Below are 16,084 nucleotides of genomic sequence, written 5' to 3'. Positions count from 1 at the left end.
AACAACCCGATAACAATTTTCAAATATGTTAAGGGTTGTTATAAAGAGGATGGTCATCAATTGTTTTCCATGTCGACTGAAGGTAGGACAAGAAGTAATGTGTTTAATCTGCTGCATGGGAGATTTAGGTTAGATATTAGGAAAAACTTTCTAATTTTAAGGATAGTTAAGTACTGGAATAGGTTACCAAGGGAGGTTGTGGAATCCCCCTCACTGGAGGTTTTTAACAACAGGTTGGACAAATACTTGTCAGGGAGGTCTCGGTTTACTTGGTCCTGCCTCAGTGCAGGGGGCTGGACTTGATGACTTCTTAAAGTCCCTTCGAGCCCTACATTTCTATGAATTCACACAGGGACACCCAAACTCAGCCCAGTTAGTTTCATTACTAGCTCCCAAGGAAGTTCCACCCTACATTTTTTAAAATGTCAGCTATAGAGCTCCTCCTCCTCCAGCATTCATTAGTTTCCCATTTTATACAGTTTTTTGGAGTAGTAATTAAGAGCTATGAAGTGTTTGATATTGAGTATCAAGATTCGTACTATGAGATATCTTAGAGGTTCATTTCCAGACTCTATTCCAAAACATCTTTCAGTTGCATTCACTTATAAAATCAGCTTTCTGGGTACCAAAATCTATTTTAATGTGTGGATCTAGCCCTTGAAGTCATCTGGTATGGGTTTCAGAGCTACCACTTTTTAAAATCCAAAATACAAATTTCCTTAGCCGTCTCTAAACTTGCATATACAAATAACCACAGGTGCATTATTGTAACTTGTTTGCAAGAGGATTCATACAAGTAGGTGTTTGCATGTGCATATAACTGCAGTGCCTAGAAAATATAATTATAGGCACATTAGGAATACAAAAGCAGAGTGAGAAGAGGGGCAGATAGGTGAGAATCATACATGAAATATGTAACCTCAGTTTGCACATCTGCATTCAGCTATTTGCATATTTAAGCAGGACATGTGTACATGTTCATGTATGCTTTAATGACAGCTGCTTGGCCTGTATTTGCATTAGTGCAGGCTTTTGTTTTCACTTCTGTTAACAATGTAAGAGCTTAAATTGTAAACTTTACATTTCCTCTTTAAGATCTACTGTTTAGAAATGCTACCCAGTATCTTTAATGCCCCCAAGCTGGTCCTGATGTTTGATCTTTGTATATTTGATGCTGTCTCCGTTGGTTGCTGCCACCAGGAAGGAAATGGAAACTTTATCCTATAACTGCATTTTGCCTCCAACTCATCCTTCCAAACTCACGGCAGATGGACCAGGGACCCTGCCAGACCAAGAAAACAGCTATAGTTTCAGCCTAAAGCTGAAAACAACTATCACTCACCAAAACTTGACTGAAATATAGGCGCACCTATTCTTTTCCCTTTTTCGGGGTGCTTTGTGTTTGGTGGGGAAAGTGACTAGACAAACTATCAGTTGTGGGGAAGTATTTTGTTGAAACCCAGTGAATATTTCCATCATTTAAGAAAAGGGTTAAAGACAGAGAGAAAAGATGGTTTAGTAATTTGAAACTCCCTTGCACATTTTGCTAAAAATTGGATGTTTATAGCAAGTATTTGATAACTGAGGAGCTAAACTTGAAATTATAAAAAGAATCCTGAGCACTAGCCATGGGGCATTAAATATCATCAAAGCCACAAAAGCCCTTAATTGTAGGCACTGTGCTGGCCTTCTGTAGTGGATTGAATTTAAACACCATATGAACCAGGGCAAGTCATTTAACTATAAATAGTATGTAACTAGCAAACTGCAGTGGACTGCCATGAGCAGTGAAGATCCTTAAGGAGACATACCAACTTTTCACACAATTTCACTACACTGACTGACCAGTGGTGGAGCAGGATTTTCCCCTTACAGTTTTAGAAATATTATGGTAGGTATTGAGATGGGGAACGGGAGGGTTAATTATGAACATCAGCATCTGAACATTTGCCAGCCGACACCACACAATTATTTCCTAAACATAGAGGAAAACTAGAGCGGCTCCGATACCATGTGTGATAACTGTTGGTAAATGCTGACATTTTAGTGGCATCACTGCATGGTCCAAATGTAAATATGTTGTTTTTCCAAACATTAAAAGAAATTCATCTACTCCAAGGAAGCTGTGATTGCAAATCAATTTTTTTCAATCTACTTTTACTCAGTATTATCAACATCAAGCATTCAAAAATGAGTTTGGTTAAAAATCATGACATTTTAAAATAAAACGTTGAGTCCTTTTTATTTGCTTTCTGCTATTTTGAGCCATTGGGTTCATGTGTTCAATCTTTTCTCCGCAACCACAAAAGCTTTTTTTTTTTTTTTAAATGATTGCTGAGATTCTCATGACTCCAGGAGCTGAGGGTCGACAGAAAAGTATTGTGATACTTGTAAGTAAATTGTGAAAGTTGCCAATGCTATTTACTTTAAGTCTACCTGAATTTTATTTTAAGGGAAAAGGCTTCATGTTGTCCCTCTACTGGATGCTGAAATTCACCTCTCAATCTAAAAGCTTTAGACAAGCCTTCTCAGCTGTAGCTGCTTCTACTATGCACTGATTACACAAGATAAGGCCATTGCGATTTGTACAGTCAGGGAATCCCACAGCCCCTCCTGTGGCTCACCTCCAAACGTCCTCTATGTGTTGGCCTCTCTGGGTATGCCTATATGGCCATTAGACATCTGCAACTGAGCTGACTCCAGCTTGCAGGGCTCAGGCTATGGGGCTGTTTAATTGTGTTGAACACGTTCAGGTTTGTGCTGGAGCATGGGTTTTAGGACCCTGTGAGATGGGAGGGTCCCAGAGCTCACGCTGCAGGCAGAGCCCAACCATCTACATAGCAATTAAACAGCCCCTTAGCCCAAGCCCCAGCCTGCTGGAACAGGCCAGACAAGGGTGTCTAACTGCAGTAGACATACACTCTGGTGCCAGACAATCCAACTTGCATGTTGTGAAGGATTTGCAGAGGGCATGCCTGCACAGTCAGTTCTAGCTGTGCCCATCCATGTGGCTTACCTGTGTGACAATCCTTACACACATCCTCCTCGCCAGGGTAAATTTCACTCTCAATAAGTAGTCAAGATAAAACAACAACATCATCAGTTAAGAATGACTTCATGACATGAATCACACTGGCTCTCAAATGATCTATTGCTAAGTGAACATGCCTGCTTGTTTTGCTTAAAAGTACTTAAAAGCTTAAAAAGTTGTTTCCTCACTTTCGCGTATAATGTCCCTTGAAGTTTGAAACTGAATTATGTTTCCTTACCAAATATTTTTCCTCCAATATGTATATTCTCATCTGTTTTTGTACGATTGCTCATGGATACTGGGATCAAAACAAAATATTAAGAAAACAGTAGTGAAGCATTTGTTTTGAGATGACAAAAGAGAGAGAAAGAACTACAGGGAGTTTGAAACTAAATACTGAGGGAGGGGGAACAGATCAAATTTGGGGCCTATTGACCTTGACAAATATCCCTCTACATATCTTAACTCTGCCCTTGCAGACATCTCAAATATATTTTTTACATTTTGTGTTCATATCTATGTTAAAACTTTATAGCACAATTCCATCACGTGACAAACTTAATTCTATCTAAATATTCTTCTTAAAGTACAATAATTAAACTGATTTGTTTGCTTTTAATATGAGAAGTACCAATGAATGTAATAATGAAATAACTGTTACCAACATCTTTAATATTTTCTGTACATTTCAAAGCATTGATAAAATCAGGACAAAAATAGCAAGAAAAGAGAACACATGCAAGCTTGATTGCATCCTCTGTGCAGTTGCTATGCAGCAATTGCCTTCATACAAAGAACTTTGGCTTTTTTGCTTACTAATGTTTCGTCATTCAAGTAGATACAGTATGTTCAGAACCAAGGCAGTTTAAAAGAAGTCTTTGCTCTTGAGAATTGTCTTAGAGAACTATTAGTTAGAAATATACGTGTCTCTGAATTACACATTTTTCATAATTATGTTAACCACTAGATAACATTCAACCTAAATAAAAAAAGCAACCAAAAAGCACTTAATCCTAATGCAGAAAACACAGTGAAACAGACAGGCACTCAGCCTAAAAAAAGAACATTTTTTTGGCAGCTAGCGTGGGTAGTCCTTTGTCACTGCTGCCTTTTACAACAGGTTTTCTGGCTCACTACTGTTTCAACTCTTATGTTTCACTATGGATCTGTACATATCAAAAGCTCATGGCATGATCTGCCACCTGCCTGCTCCTTCAGAGCTGATGAAAATGTTCCTAAAATTTAGAAAGGGAAATCACTGTTTATGAACACACAGGTCAAAAGACACACTTAATGAATGTCCTAAAATTAGATTCTATCTAATCCCCCTAAATGGATTTAGGCAAAAAACATTGTTTCCTATTGTAGTTGGCAGAATAAAATAGTTTCAAAATACAAGTTCTAGTTCTAAAACTAGTTTTTTCATAGAGGTAATAGTAACTCTTAGCTCAGCCTTCTAAAACAAGCGTGTGATAGTCCACTTTAGCTCTGATAGAGTTGCCTGCCCTATTATAATACTGACACTACTTGGTAATTAAGCTAAACTTAGGAGTTCATTGCCTACAATCATGGACTAAGTTCTGTCCTGTACAGCACATAAGTGCCCACCAGAAAGCTTTGTGCCCAGCAACAGGAGAGCAGAATATCCCTATTGTGATTCCCCAAAGCAGGGTGCCAGCTTCTCTCAAAGGAGCAGTTGTTGGGCCCTTCCTCAAAAACCTCTCTCTCGGTGCAGCCAGTCTTCACAATTACTGTCCTGTATCTAGCTTTCCCTTTTAGGGAAAAAAGATTGAGGTGGTCTGAGCAAAGCAGGTCCATCTGGGATCTCTGATCCCTGTCAGTCTGGTTTGCAGATTGGGTATGATATGGAAACTCTGCAGGTGTCATGGGTACGAGATCTTCTCATGGTGAGAGACCAGGTGTCCATGCTGATTCTTGTAGATTTTAGCAGCCTTTAATACCACTGATTATGAGGCTTTGTTGATATACAAGGTTATAAACACATGGTTTATACACCAGGTGCTTAGTGGTGTTACCACCCAAGGAGGGCAAAGTACTCTGATGGGCCAATCTGCATTCCACTCTGGTCTCACAGCCCACCAGGGATACGAGTTGGTGGTTCCTTCATGAAGCTGTGAGCACAGGCATGCACATGATGCGGTCCATGAACTCCCCTGACACCTGTCCCTTCTGTAGCAAGATGGAGACAATGGCGCATATTCTGGGTATGCCAAATTACAGCCCCTCTTGTGGCTCCTCTAGAACCTGCTCCTGAGGCTCTGGCTGTACCTTTAACCACACCTCCTGATCTACACACACACCCCTGTGGCCCCGCAAAGTTGTGAAACCTCCTCATCAATCTCCTCCTCCAAGGTGGCCATTCACATACCAGTAGGAGGAAACTGGACAGGGCGTGGGGGAGAACTCTGACTGTGGGGCGTACTTCTGATCCCTCTTGATCACCTCTCTGGGCAGAGTTCCTCTGGGCTGTGACAACTGCCTCCCTGGATGCCTTTGAGGAGCAGTGAGAGCTGTCCGGGGTTCTTTGTTTAGTGTTCCCCTGTGGATCCCTGATTCTATCCATGTGACCTTCACTCCCATCCCTGTTTTTTATTTGTTGTCCCCCCAAATTAGTTAATGCCTGCATCTGGTGGCTCTTCCCCTTAAACTGAGGGAGGGTCATGGGGTTCACTCACTGCTCGGGTGCCTCTTCCTGGTGGCTTTGGGGATTAGCTTCCTCCAGGTGTTGCACCCTCCTGGGGTGGTCTCCCCATCCATCATCTTCTCTCACTCTGTGGCCCCTCTCGCTCGAGGAGCTGCAGCTTTCTATTCGTGACTTAGTCCTCCAGCCAGGTTGCTATTCTCCCTCTTCCAGCATATCAAAGTCTTCCAAGGCCAACTGTCCCAGGTAGTCTGCTCTCTGCTTTGGGGTCTGCACCACTTCCCCAGTGGCTGGTAGGGGAACCCAGGCTCACCTTCTACTCCAGTTCCAGGGCCCTCCCATCAGCAGGTCTGTCCTACCCCCATCCCTTACTACCTTTACCCTGAGCTAAAGGCTACCTTTCTCGCTCTCCTCCTTCTCTGGGTTTGCAAGCCCAAACTCCCTCCTCCCAGGGAGTAACTGTAGGCCCAAACATGCCTTCCTGCACCCTGGAAGTAACTGCAGACTACTTCCCTACAGACCTCAGATGCTCTCAGCTCCTGGGCTTTACATAGGCCCCTCCTGTTCCTGACCAGCTGAGTCTCATTTAATCAGTCCCTGCTCCCTGGCTCCTTGCCCAGGTGTAGAATGGCGAGTTAATTGGCCCACCTGGCTACCTTAACCCCTTCAAGTCTGGTGTGTGATTGGCATTCCATCCCAGTGGCAGCCTTTAGTAATGGGCAGCCCATCCCAGTGCTTCAATGGATACCCTGACCAAAGGGCTCTCTCATGCAGGGTTCCATTCTGTCATCCTTCTGGATTCACTTATGGTACATACTGAAATGCTAGGGGAGCTAGTAAGGCAGTTTAGACTGCTGTTTGGGTCCTCCTCCTGTTCCAGTTGTTAGTTGCTTATTGATCTCCTAACAAGTCCTCCTGGGGCAGTGTTATTTTTTCATTACTTTGGTTTCTTATTACTAATAAAATACCCGAGTACAAAAAAATCCATGCAGCATCATGAAAGCCATCAAGAGGATTCTGGGGCAGGTCCTATCGATCAGAGAGTGAGGTCCACACACTTATCAATATACATCTGGTAAAGACTGGCCTGAACTGGCCAGAATACAGAACATTCATGCTGCTTTCGCAAACTAACTCTGGAGATGTTTAGCTGATTCCATGGAGTTTAAAATATTCCCTTTTTAACCTAGCAGTGCACTGTATTCTACAGAAATCAGCGCAAGAGTGCTGAACAAGACTTTTATCCACTATACAAAACCACAAAGTAAACCCAAAATTCTACCACAGCAAAAACAGAAACTCAACGCAATGTATTTTTTCTTTTTTTGTTGTTTTGCTAATTTATTCATTTGTGTGTGTGTGTGCGCGCACACACACACACACACACTTTGTTTGTTTAGGAAGTTTGAACAGGTTTACAAATACGGACTATGTAAATATGAGAAACAAAACAATAATCATTACAACAGTGAACCTTTATGTAAGGAAACCTTATACAATAAAATACTCGTTAGATCTCTCTTTTTAGCAAGGTGTTATATTACAGAGTGAGAATCATTACAACATCTCATGGCATGTTATTTCTATTGATTTTATTAAATTGAGTGAAATCTCTGATTAACATTTGATAGACATAACTGGTCTGTTAAATATGTTAATATTTAAAAAACAGACAGTTGTGCCGGTTTAGGGTTTTCAGTTATTTTGTTTTGGGTTTTTTTTTGCAGGTGAATGCTCTTTGTCTAATTATTGAATAAAATACTGACCCACATATCTATTTGTCCTCCTCTTTTGCTGGCTAAACGGGTGTGTTAAATAACGGGTGTGTTAAATTTTTCCATAATAACAACCTCCCATAGTTGGACTATTTTTGCTTTTTCAGTGACAGGCTATCAGTACCCTAGCAGCTATAGTACTAGCAGATGATAGATTAATTCTTAATTTCCTTTTGGTCACACAAAAGGAAAGCCCCAGAAGGATGACCAAAGGATAATTTGATAATAAATACCCAACAATTTATTATATTCGGCTACAAATTGCATTACAATATTCTATAATGACTTGACATGTCCACCACATATATAAAAAAAAAACACCTCCTTTCACCACAATTTCTCCAATATGTATCCCCAAGCAATCTATCAAGCTGACTGATGTACAGTATCATTAAAACAGTATCTTAAAAAAAATTTATCATGCTATAGACTGAGCAAAATATCTTTCTAAACAACTATGCATTTAGTGGACTTTTTGGTTGTTCTTCAAGGTTAATTGATCTTACATTTCATTAGGTTCTTGGCATACCTTAACTCCATGAAAAATGTTTTATTAGAGAGAGCTATTGGTCAGATGAGCAGATCATTGAATACAAAAAGAATTATGGGCAACATTTCAAAAAGTCATTTAGAAACTTTTGAAAATATCACCCTACATTATTTTTATTCTTTGCTGGAAATATATCCAATTACTCAAAATTAGTTTTGTAATTAACAAACTGTCATATCTATCAATTTCCATGGTGCCAGGACAGCTTCATTTACTTCAGTCAATATACAGATGGTACAAAATCATGTAAATCTCTTATTGCTTTGTGTGATGCACTGTAACACGAACTATTCCAAATACCCTGGAAATGTTAAGGTAAAGAGTAAATTTTTCAAAAGAGCCTAAGGGTATGTCGACACTGCAGAAAAAGAACCATGGCAGCGAGTCTCAGAGCCTGGGTCAACTGACATGGGCTTGTGTGGCTCATGCTAAAGGGCTAAAAATAGCAGTGTAGACATTTGGGCTCGGGCTAGAGCCCAGGCTCTGAACGCCAGTGAGACAGATGGGTCTCAGAGCCCAGACTACATCCAAACCCGAATGTCTACATGAGTAATTTTAGCCACTGAGCACAAGCCCAAGTCAGTTGACCCGGGCTCTGAGACTTGCTGCCAGGGGCCCTTTTTTGCAATGCACACACACACTCAAAGTGAGTTAGGAGCCCACGTCCCTTTGAAAGTCATTTAACAATCAATATTGGTCTAATGTGATTGACTTGAAATAGGCACTGAAATATGCTTTAAAATACAACTATATTGAAAATATACTTTTAAAACTAAGACGGTTCAGTAATTCACTAGCCTTAAATTTGTTTTTTTTATTCTCCTCGAACAGTGAGTGTGCCTCGACTTCAGAGGATTGTTTGTCCTTGCTGTTCTGTGAAATATCTTCCATAACTCAGTGCCATCCCTTAACCTCCTCCCTCAGTTTGTTTTAAATGACTCTGTTCAACTTGGTTCCAGTGAGTTTAGACTTTTTTTTTTCCTTCTTAGCTCTATGAAGTTCAGTCTTTTTTAAACACTCCCCTCACTTGGGAAGGGATAGACTGTGGTGGAAAAGATAAATTTGTCACTAAGGCTTAGTCTAGTCATCTGTGCATAGGACTGAGAGCCAGGAACTTCTTAATTCTAGTTCCACCTTGGCTGCTGACTTCCTTGGGCCTTGAGCAAGTCACTTAAGCCAAAATAGTCAAAAAGTGCCCTTTAATGTTGGGTGCCCAACTGTAGATACTTAAGACCTGATATTCAGAGTACTGAGCACTCACCTCTTCAACTGCAATCAGTGGGAGGTGCAGGTATTCAGAATCTCTGAATACTATATCATAGGCTAGGCAACCAAAATAAGAGGCTACTTTTGAATATTTCAGATCTTCATCGCTATTCTTCAGTTCTCTCATCTGTAAAATAAGGATAGTACTACTTACCTACATACTTCACTGGGAAATTGTGTTTGTAAAAATCTTAGTTATTATAATACACCCTAATAATTCAGTAAACAGAGATACTCAAGGTACATTTTAACAGTCTTTCCTTTAGCAATTCATTCAGAAACTACATCTCTACAGAGTGATAGATCAATTTGAGAATAAACCATGACCTTTGAAAACCAATATGATGTCTTCCGTATTTGACGGCAGCAGAATAAAACTGCTTTAAAAAGTAAAATCATTTACAATTACTCTATTGCCTTCAGTGGGAATAGTCCACTGACTGCCTGAAATGATTTCTCATTTGTCAGACCAACCTTACAGTGCAAATTTCAAGAAAAATCAGATCAAGTTGAACACAAAAAGTTCCTGTCACACTCCACAGCTGATACATTCTGAGATCTTTGTTTCTTCTGCCACTGATGCCCACCTGGAATTTTTGGACTATGCCATTTTGATTGATGCCAAGTCCCTTTCATACCTAAATCCAAGAAGCCAGCATGGCTTATTGTAAAGAACTGTCCACCTACTTCACAGAGTAGATCACTCATCTCAGGCCAACAGCATCCATGCACTAAGCTCAGAACTGTTAATATGATGGCCACTATCTTGGCCAGCAAACCTAGGACTGAATTGAGGAACCTCAGAACTAAAACCAGCTTGAGCTAGAGAGCCAAGCTTCCATAGCTGGGTTGTAACAGACTCATATCCTCTGTGGATCAGGCACAGAGGGAGACCTGTAATACATACTCACCAGCGAGCCCACTAATGTTCAGTGAATTCAGTCCATTCACACAGCAAGAGATACTTGAAGTATTATAGGAAATTTGACATATAGAACATATCTAACTATCTGGGTAGCACCAGACCCCAGTACTGAGCATTAATGTATTTAACATCCTTTGGGAGGTAAAAATACTATGACAACCATTTTACAGTTGGGAAATTGAGGCAAAGAGAATTAAGTAACTTGACCAAGGTCACATAGGACATCTGTGGCAGAAGTAAAAACTGAATCCAGGCCTCTTGTGTCAAAGCCATCCTTCTGCATAGGTCACTCTTTCAGGTTAGTGAAAAATGCTCAATATTAATTTGGGCCCTTATTGCCTGAGATTGTCAATACCACATTTGAGGAAAGATATCTACCAATCACCTTAAAGCACACCATAGGCCAACCAATACTAAAGAAGCAATCTCTGGGCCTGTTGGGTAGGAAAGATTCAATTTATTAAGTGTACATAGTTGCCATTTTGGATTGGTAAAAGGACAACCTGTCCTCCATCTTGGCACCCCTTCTCCTTCAGCTTTTTGGCCCTCTTTTCGAGTTTGGCACCAAAGCAAGGAAAAGGCAGGAATGGTACTGTCTCATGGCAGTAAAAATCTGCCTAGCAATGGACAACACATATAAAGGAGTGTTCACCCTCTGAGGGGCGCTTGGTGTCTCTGGATGCTGTGAAAGCAGGTCATCCCAGTGAGGCATAGAAGCCCTCCCCCAGAGTACCAGCCTTGCTATTAGCTAGGGCCCTGAGGGAATAGAATTGAGGTGAACCAGCAACACCTACCAAGGTTCCCTTGACTTACCTCCACTCACCTGTTCCATCATCACGGATATAGTGTCCACATTCAGCACGCAGGATGATGAAATCAAGAATAGAAGACAGAAGGCTCCATACTGAAGATCTACTTACCTGGCACCAAAGATCCTGAGGTCCAATTCCTGTTGTGTTCCCATTCCTGACACCTGTCCCTTAGGTCCTGGTTCCTGTCTGTGTTCCTGTTCTCCTGTCCAATGTCTGCAAGACATGGTATAGTCCTTCTCTGTTATTTCTGTAAAACCCCACTGTGTAAGGGTTTGGGCTCTGGGGTTCATCCCCATTTCCATCATCTGTGTTAACAACTGAGCAGTTATTCTTTGTGTTATCTTAGTTGCAGAGAGTCCTAGTTTGTTGTCTATCTCAATAAACACCATTTTGTTGTTTGCAACCTTAATCTGCCTGTGTCTTAGCCACACTAAAACACCATTATAGGTGTGGGGGGGGGGGTAGGATACTGCAGATAGCCTGAGACCATTAAGATTAGGTTTTACTTCACAGAAGATGAGCTAACAAGCCCTATGAACCTTGCCAACTAACTTCCTATTCTTAAACAAGATAATCTAAACACAAAGAAAGCAGCATTTCAAACTATACCCTGCTAACATACCAGACCCCCTCCCAGTCAGGCTTCATGTCAGGACATGGCATTGGTCCCTGTGATGGATAACCTCCTCCTTGCCAAGAATGGGGGAGGAAGGTCACCCATCATCATACTACTAGATGTCTCCTGGGATTTAACATCTACCATAGTTTACTAATCTCTTGCATCAAACAAGTAGCTGAAGTTAACAGAAAAGCACCGACTTCTTCAATGCTCCCTTTAAAGACAGCCCCAGAAAATGCTGATGGAAAATTGCTCCAGACTACTCATTTATACTTACATCATTTATTAAGGTAAGATTGTGGCCAAAGACAATTATTCAGAAATAAACCTAAAATGTTAGTTTATTCTTCTAATGTGCAATATAATATGTTTATTGTTTTTTGCAAAAACTTTGAAGGAACTGGCAAAGCATTTCTATAGCTATTAACATTAATAAGAGGAGTCCTTGTGGCACCTTAGAGATTAACAAATTTATTTGGGCATAAGCTTTTGTGGGCTAAAACCCACTTCATCAGATGCATAGGGTGGAAAAATACAGTAGAGAGGTATAAATACACAGCATATGAAAAGATGAGAGTTGCCTTACCAAGTGTGTGTGTGGGGGGTCAGTGCTAAGGAGCCAATTCAATTAAGATGGAAGTGGGCTATTTTCAACAGTTGACAAGAAGGGAAGAAAAATCACTTTTGTAGTGCTAATGCGTTCAATGTAATCAAGGAGGCCTATTTCAAACAGTTGAAAAGAAGGTGTGAGTATCAACAGGGGGAAATTAGTTTTTGTAGTGATCCAGGGAATAATTTTCCCCCTGCTGATGGGAGTTGCCTTATGTGAGTATCAACAGGGGAAAATTATTCCCTGGGTCACTACAAAAACTAATTTCCCCCTGTTGATACTCACACCTTCTTTTCAACTGTTTGAAATAGGCCTCCTTGATTACATTGAACGCATTAGCACTACAAACCTGATTTTTCTTCCCTTCTTGTCAACTGTTGAAAATAGCCCACTTCCATCTTAATTGAATTGGCTCCTTAGCACTGACTCCCCCCACACACACTTGGTAAGGCAACTCTCATCTTTTCATATGCTGTGTATTTATACCTCTCTACTGTATTTTCCACCCTATGCATCTGATGAAGTGGGTTTTAGCCCACAAAAGCTTATGCCCAAATAAATTTGTTAGTCTCCAAGGTGCCGCAAGGACTCCTCGTTGTTTTTGCTGATGCAGACTAATACAGCTACCACTCTGAAACATTAATAAGAAAATTGTTGACATTAGTAAGTTCTGTCAGAGAAAAAATAAGCCTAAAACAACCAGCCAACAAACAAAAATGGTTTAAAGAAAATTTTGAATCAAAACCTGATTTGAAAGACACTCAGAAGTGAGAGAGGTATTACATGTCTTGGGCAATCCGTTGCTAGAATAAAAAGGTCCTGCGCTATGAAACCTTCCTGGGAACACACCAGGATATCACCAGCATCGGGACCACGACAAATCCCACAGGGAGGGAGGTTCCCTGCAGATCCAGCACCACCCAGGTTGCCTAGCTCCATGACAGTTCATCACAGTACTGGGGAAGCTCTGCCAGCGCGCACGGACAGTTCGGGGTGGTTTTGACAGTCTGGGTGTTTTCTGGTGCACTAGTTTAAAGCCGGATCAGAACTGAAAAGCCACCTGTCATTTGTGCAGCCCTGCCACTGGCTGTCGCACCCCTGCTCGGCTCCCCGATCTCCCCCCCAGGGCGGCTCCCCGACCGCTCCGAGGCAGAAATCGACCCCAGCTCGGGGCAAAGGGCGAGCGGGGCAGCAGCTTCGCTCTCCTAGCGGGCACGTGCAAACCCCTCTCCGCGTGCCCCCGGGGCGGCCTGAGGTTTATGGAGCATGGGCAGAAGCGAAAGGGGCGGACTGTCCCACTGGGCTCCCCCGGCCGCGCTGCGCCGTGGGGGGCAGCCCCCGCAGTGGCCCCGCGAGCCGGAGCGGCGCCCCCAGCAGCCGCTGCCCAGCTCCTCGGGACTTCAGCGCCGGCCGCAGCGGGCGGCGGCGCATGCGCCGGCCGCGGGCGGGCTCTCCGGCTGAGCGGGGCAGAGGGCGCGGGAGTCGCTGGGGGACGGTTCCAGGAGCGGGGGAGCGATGGCTGGGGAGACTCAGCACCGGACCCTCCGGAAGAGCATCGCAGCCCAGCCGCCCGCAGCGCCGCCCCGCGCCCCCAGGAGCGGCAGCAGCCCCGAGCGAGTGACTCTGAAGAAGGAGATCGGGCTGGTCAGCGCCTGTGCCATCATTATCGGTAAGAGCGCTCTGCGCGCCATCATTATCGGTAAGAGCGCTCTGCCCCGGCCGGGGTCCGGCCCCCGAGCCAGCCACGTCTCAGCCAAAGCGAGGGCAGCGGCACTGGCTGGTCCGGCCCCGGCTGTGACCCCGAGCCAGCGTGCGCGCCTTGGGAGAAGGGCGGGGGGGGGGTATCATTACACTCGGTCCATCTCCGTTGCTTGTGCAAGCGTTATTCCGCGGGGTGGTCAAGGGTAGCACGCAGGCTGGTGGTGAGCAGATATCAGGGCTGTGAGTGCCTTTGGTAAGCTCCCTGCAGAGTGCAGGCAACAACCACCAAGTGTTTGTATTTCATTTCTTCCCCGTTGTACCCTAGAGAGGCAGATTAACGAATTTAGCTCTCTTCGGGCATATTTGGATGAGGGAATCAATATTTATTGAGCACTATTTAGTATATAGAGACAGAAGAAAGATTAGCAAGTAAAATGCATTTCATAGGCATTCATTTGTTAATATGAAACACTTACTTTTCCTTCCCATGCAATGAAAATTCCTAGGTACAACAACTTTATTATGTGCTGCCTGTATTTCAAACCAATAGATAAAACCCCTAGAATTATGTCATTTCGTTTACAAGGTGCTCTTGGGGGTGGTGCAATAAGCTATAGCATTGATTAATATGCCAGAGTCTGATGCCAGAGTCTACGATTTCTGAAAATTCTGATTGAAAAGCCAGTATACAGAAAGTGTCACCATAATCAAGGGGAGTAGCAGATATAAGTTGCTTAACTACAGGAGATTCAGAACCTTCCACACTGCATTTTACAGTATATATCAAAACAAGTTCTCTGTTATCTTAAAGAAAGGCAACAGTAGAAGTCCACATAAAGACCTAAAGTTGTCAGCCAAAACATCCAGCATTGTAATCCAAAACAGAGTTTAACCACTTTTGATTTAAAGCCTATTACAAATTGTCTAAATCTGAAATGCCAAAATACAATTGGTTTACAAATAAAACTCTAAGACTTCACAAGACTAAGTCAATAGATAAGAACCTCAACGTATTAACAGTCATCTATTGTACTCTAGTTGTCTTCCATTTACTAATATAACTATATTAAGTGATGAGACAAAAAATCTGATTTTTTCCAATACCAGTTAACTGTCCACAAAGAAACAACATTCTATTTCATTACAGAGATGATTTCTCACAATGTATTTATGAAAAGTGCTAACTGGTACCTGTTTCCAGAGCTCTGGCATCTTACATTAAACAATTAGGAGATTAAAAATATGCACAAGGGTACAGGACAGTGAGCCTGCTCCAAATGTCAAAAGTCTACAATCCATTCTAGTCCACCTTTCTTTATAATTAAGACTATGCTTGAAATGGAATCCATTCATTTTATTTCTACAGGCAAAACCAACTATTAGAATTATTAACAATGTAGCTAAAAGTTAAAGAAGTACTGTATTAACATTTCCTTTTGAATTATAAACTCTCAAAACCAATCCGGTCTGAACCTGAACTATTTGCATTGCCTTTCGTATCCCAATGATCTCATCATCTTGCTGAACACAAGGGGTATTATAGTTGTACTAAGATTAAGAATATCTCATCTGCTACTTTTTCAGTAGCTCATTATCATCATATGAATTTTGTATTATCTTGATTACACATTTTAGAAATTTGAGCTGACTATACTGATTTCTTGAGTATCTGTACAACACACAATCATCCATTCTTACACCTCTCTAAGTGTGTGTAATCCCAGTTGATATTGCATGCTCATATCAATGCACGACTGCTGCCGCTCCCCCGTCAACTCCGCCTGCGCCTCTCACAGAGCTGGAGTACATGGGAGAGTGCTTGGGGGTCGATTTATCGTGTATAGACTAGATGCAATAAATCGAGCCCCGCTGGATCGATCGCTGCCCGCCGATCCAGCAGGTAGTGAAGACATACCCTTAGACTGCTTATGTTATGGCTTTAAGATTTTGCCCTTTCAGAACATAATCTGTGCAGTGTTACATTAAACTAACCAGCTTCACTCAGGAGTGACTTAAGGAACACACTAAGATCACCTGTTATTTTACCTGTTTTAACTATAGTGCCCAAAGTATCCCAAACTTTTAACAATCCAGTTCAAAGTCTCTTCAGACGCAGCATCAAAGTACCAATGC

General features: G+C 42.1%; 1 protein-coding gene and 1 long non-coding RNA gene across 3 annotated transcripts in view; one reads left to right on the top strand and one right to left on the bottom strand.

Annotated features, from left to right (window-relative positions):
- Positions 1-16,084, bottom strand: part of LOC311528959 — a 240,234-nt gene that overhangs the window by 214,122 nt on the left and 10,028 nt on the right. For both annotated transcript variants that reach the window (XR_014713738.1, XR_014713739.1), the window contains exon 2: positions 11,130-11,234. This is a non-coding gene — a long non-coding RNA (uncharacterized lncRNA). The remainder of the gene's footprint in view (positions 1-11,129; positions 11,235-16,084) is intronic.
- The window catches only part of SLC7A10 (solute carrier family 7 member 10), a 93,749-nt gene continuing 91,368 nt past the window's right edge, over positions 13,704-16,084 (top strand). Inside the window, exon 1 of the mRNA XM_084644494.1 lies at positions 13,704-13,919. Coding sequence (XP_084500620.1) covers positions 13,766-13,919 — 154 coding nt within the window. The 5' untranslated portion in view covers positions 13,704-13,765. The remainder of the gene's footprint in view (positions 13,920-16,084) is intronic.

The sequence above is a fragment of the Lepidochelys olivacea genome, assembly GCF_965140295.1.
Source record: "Lepidochelys olivacea isolate rLepOli2 genome assembly, chromosome: 12".
Lineage (NCBI taxonomy): Eukaryota > Metazoa > Chordata > Testudines > Cheloniidae > Lepidochelys > Lepidochelys olivacea.
The sequence above is the reverse complement of the archived record's forward strand: the minus strand, read 5'-3'. Positions and strand labels throughout refer to the sequence as shown.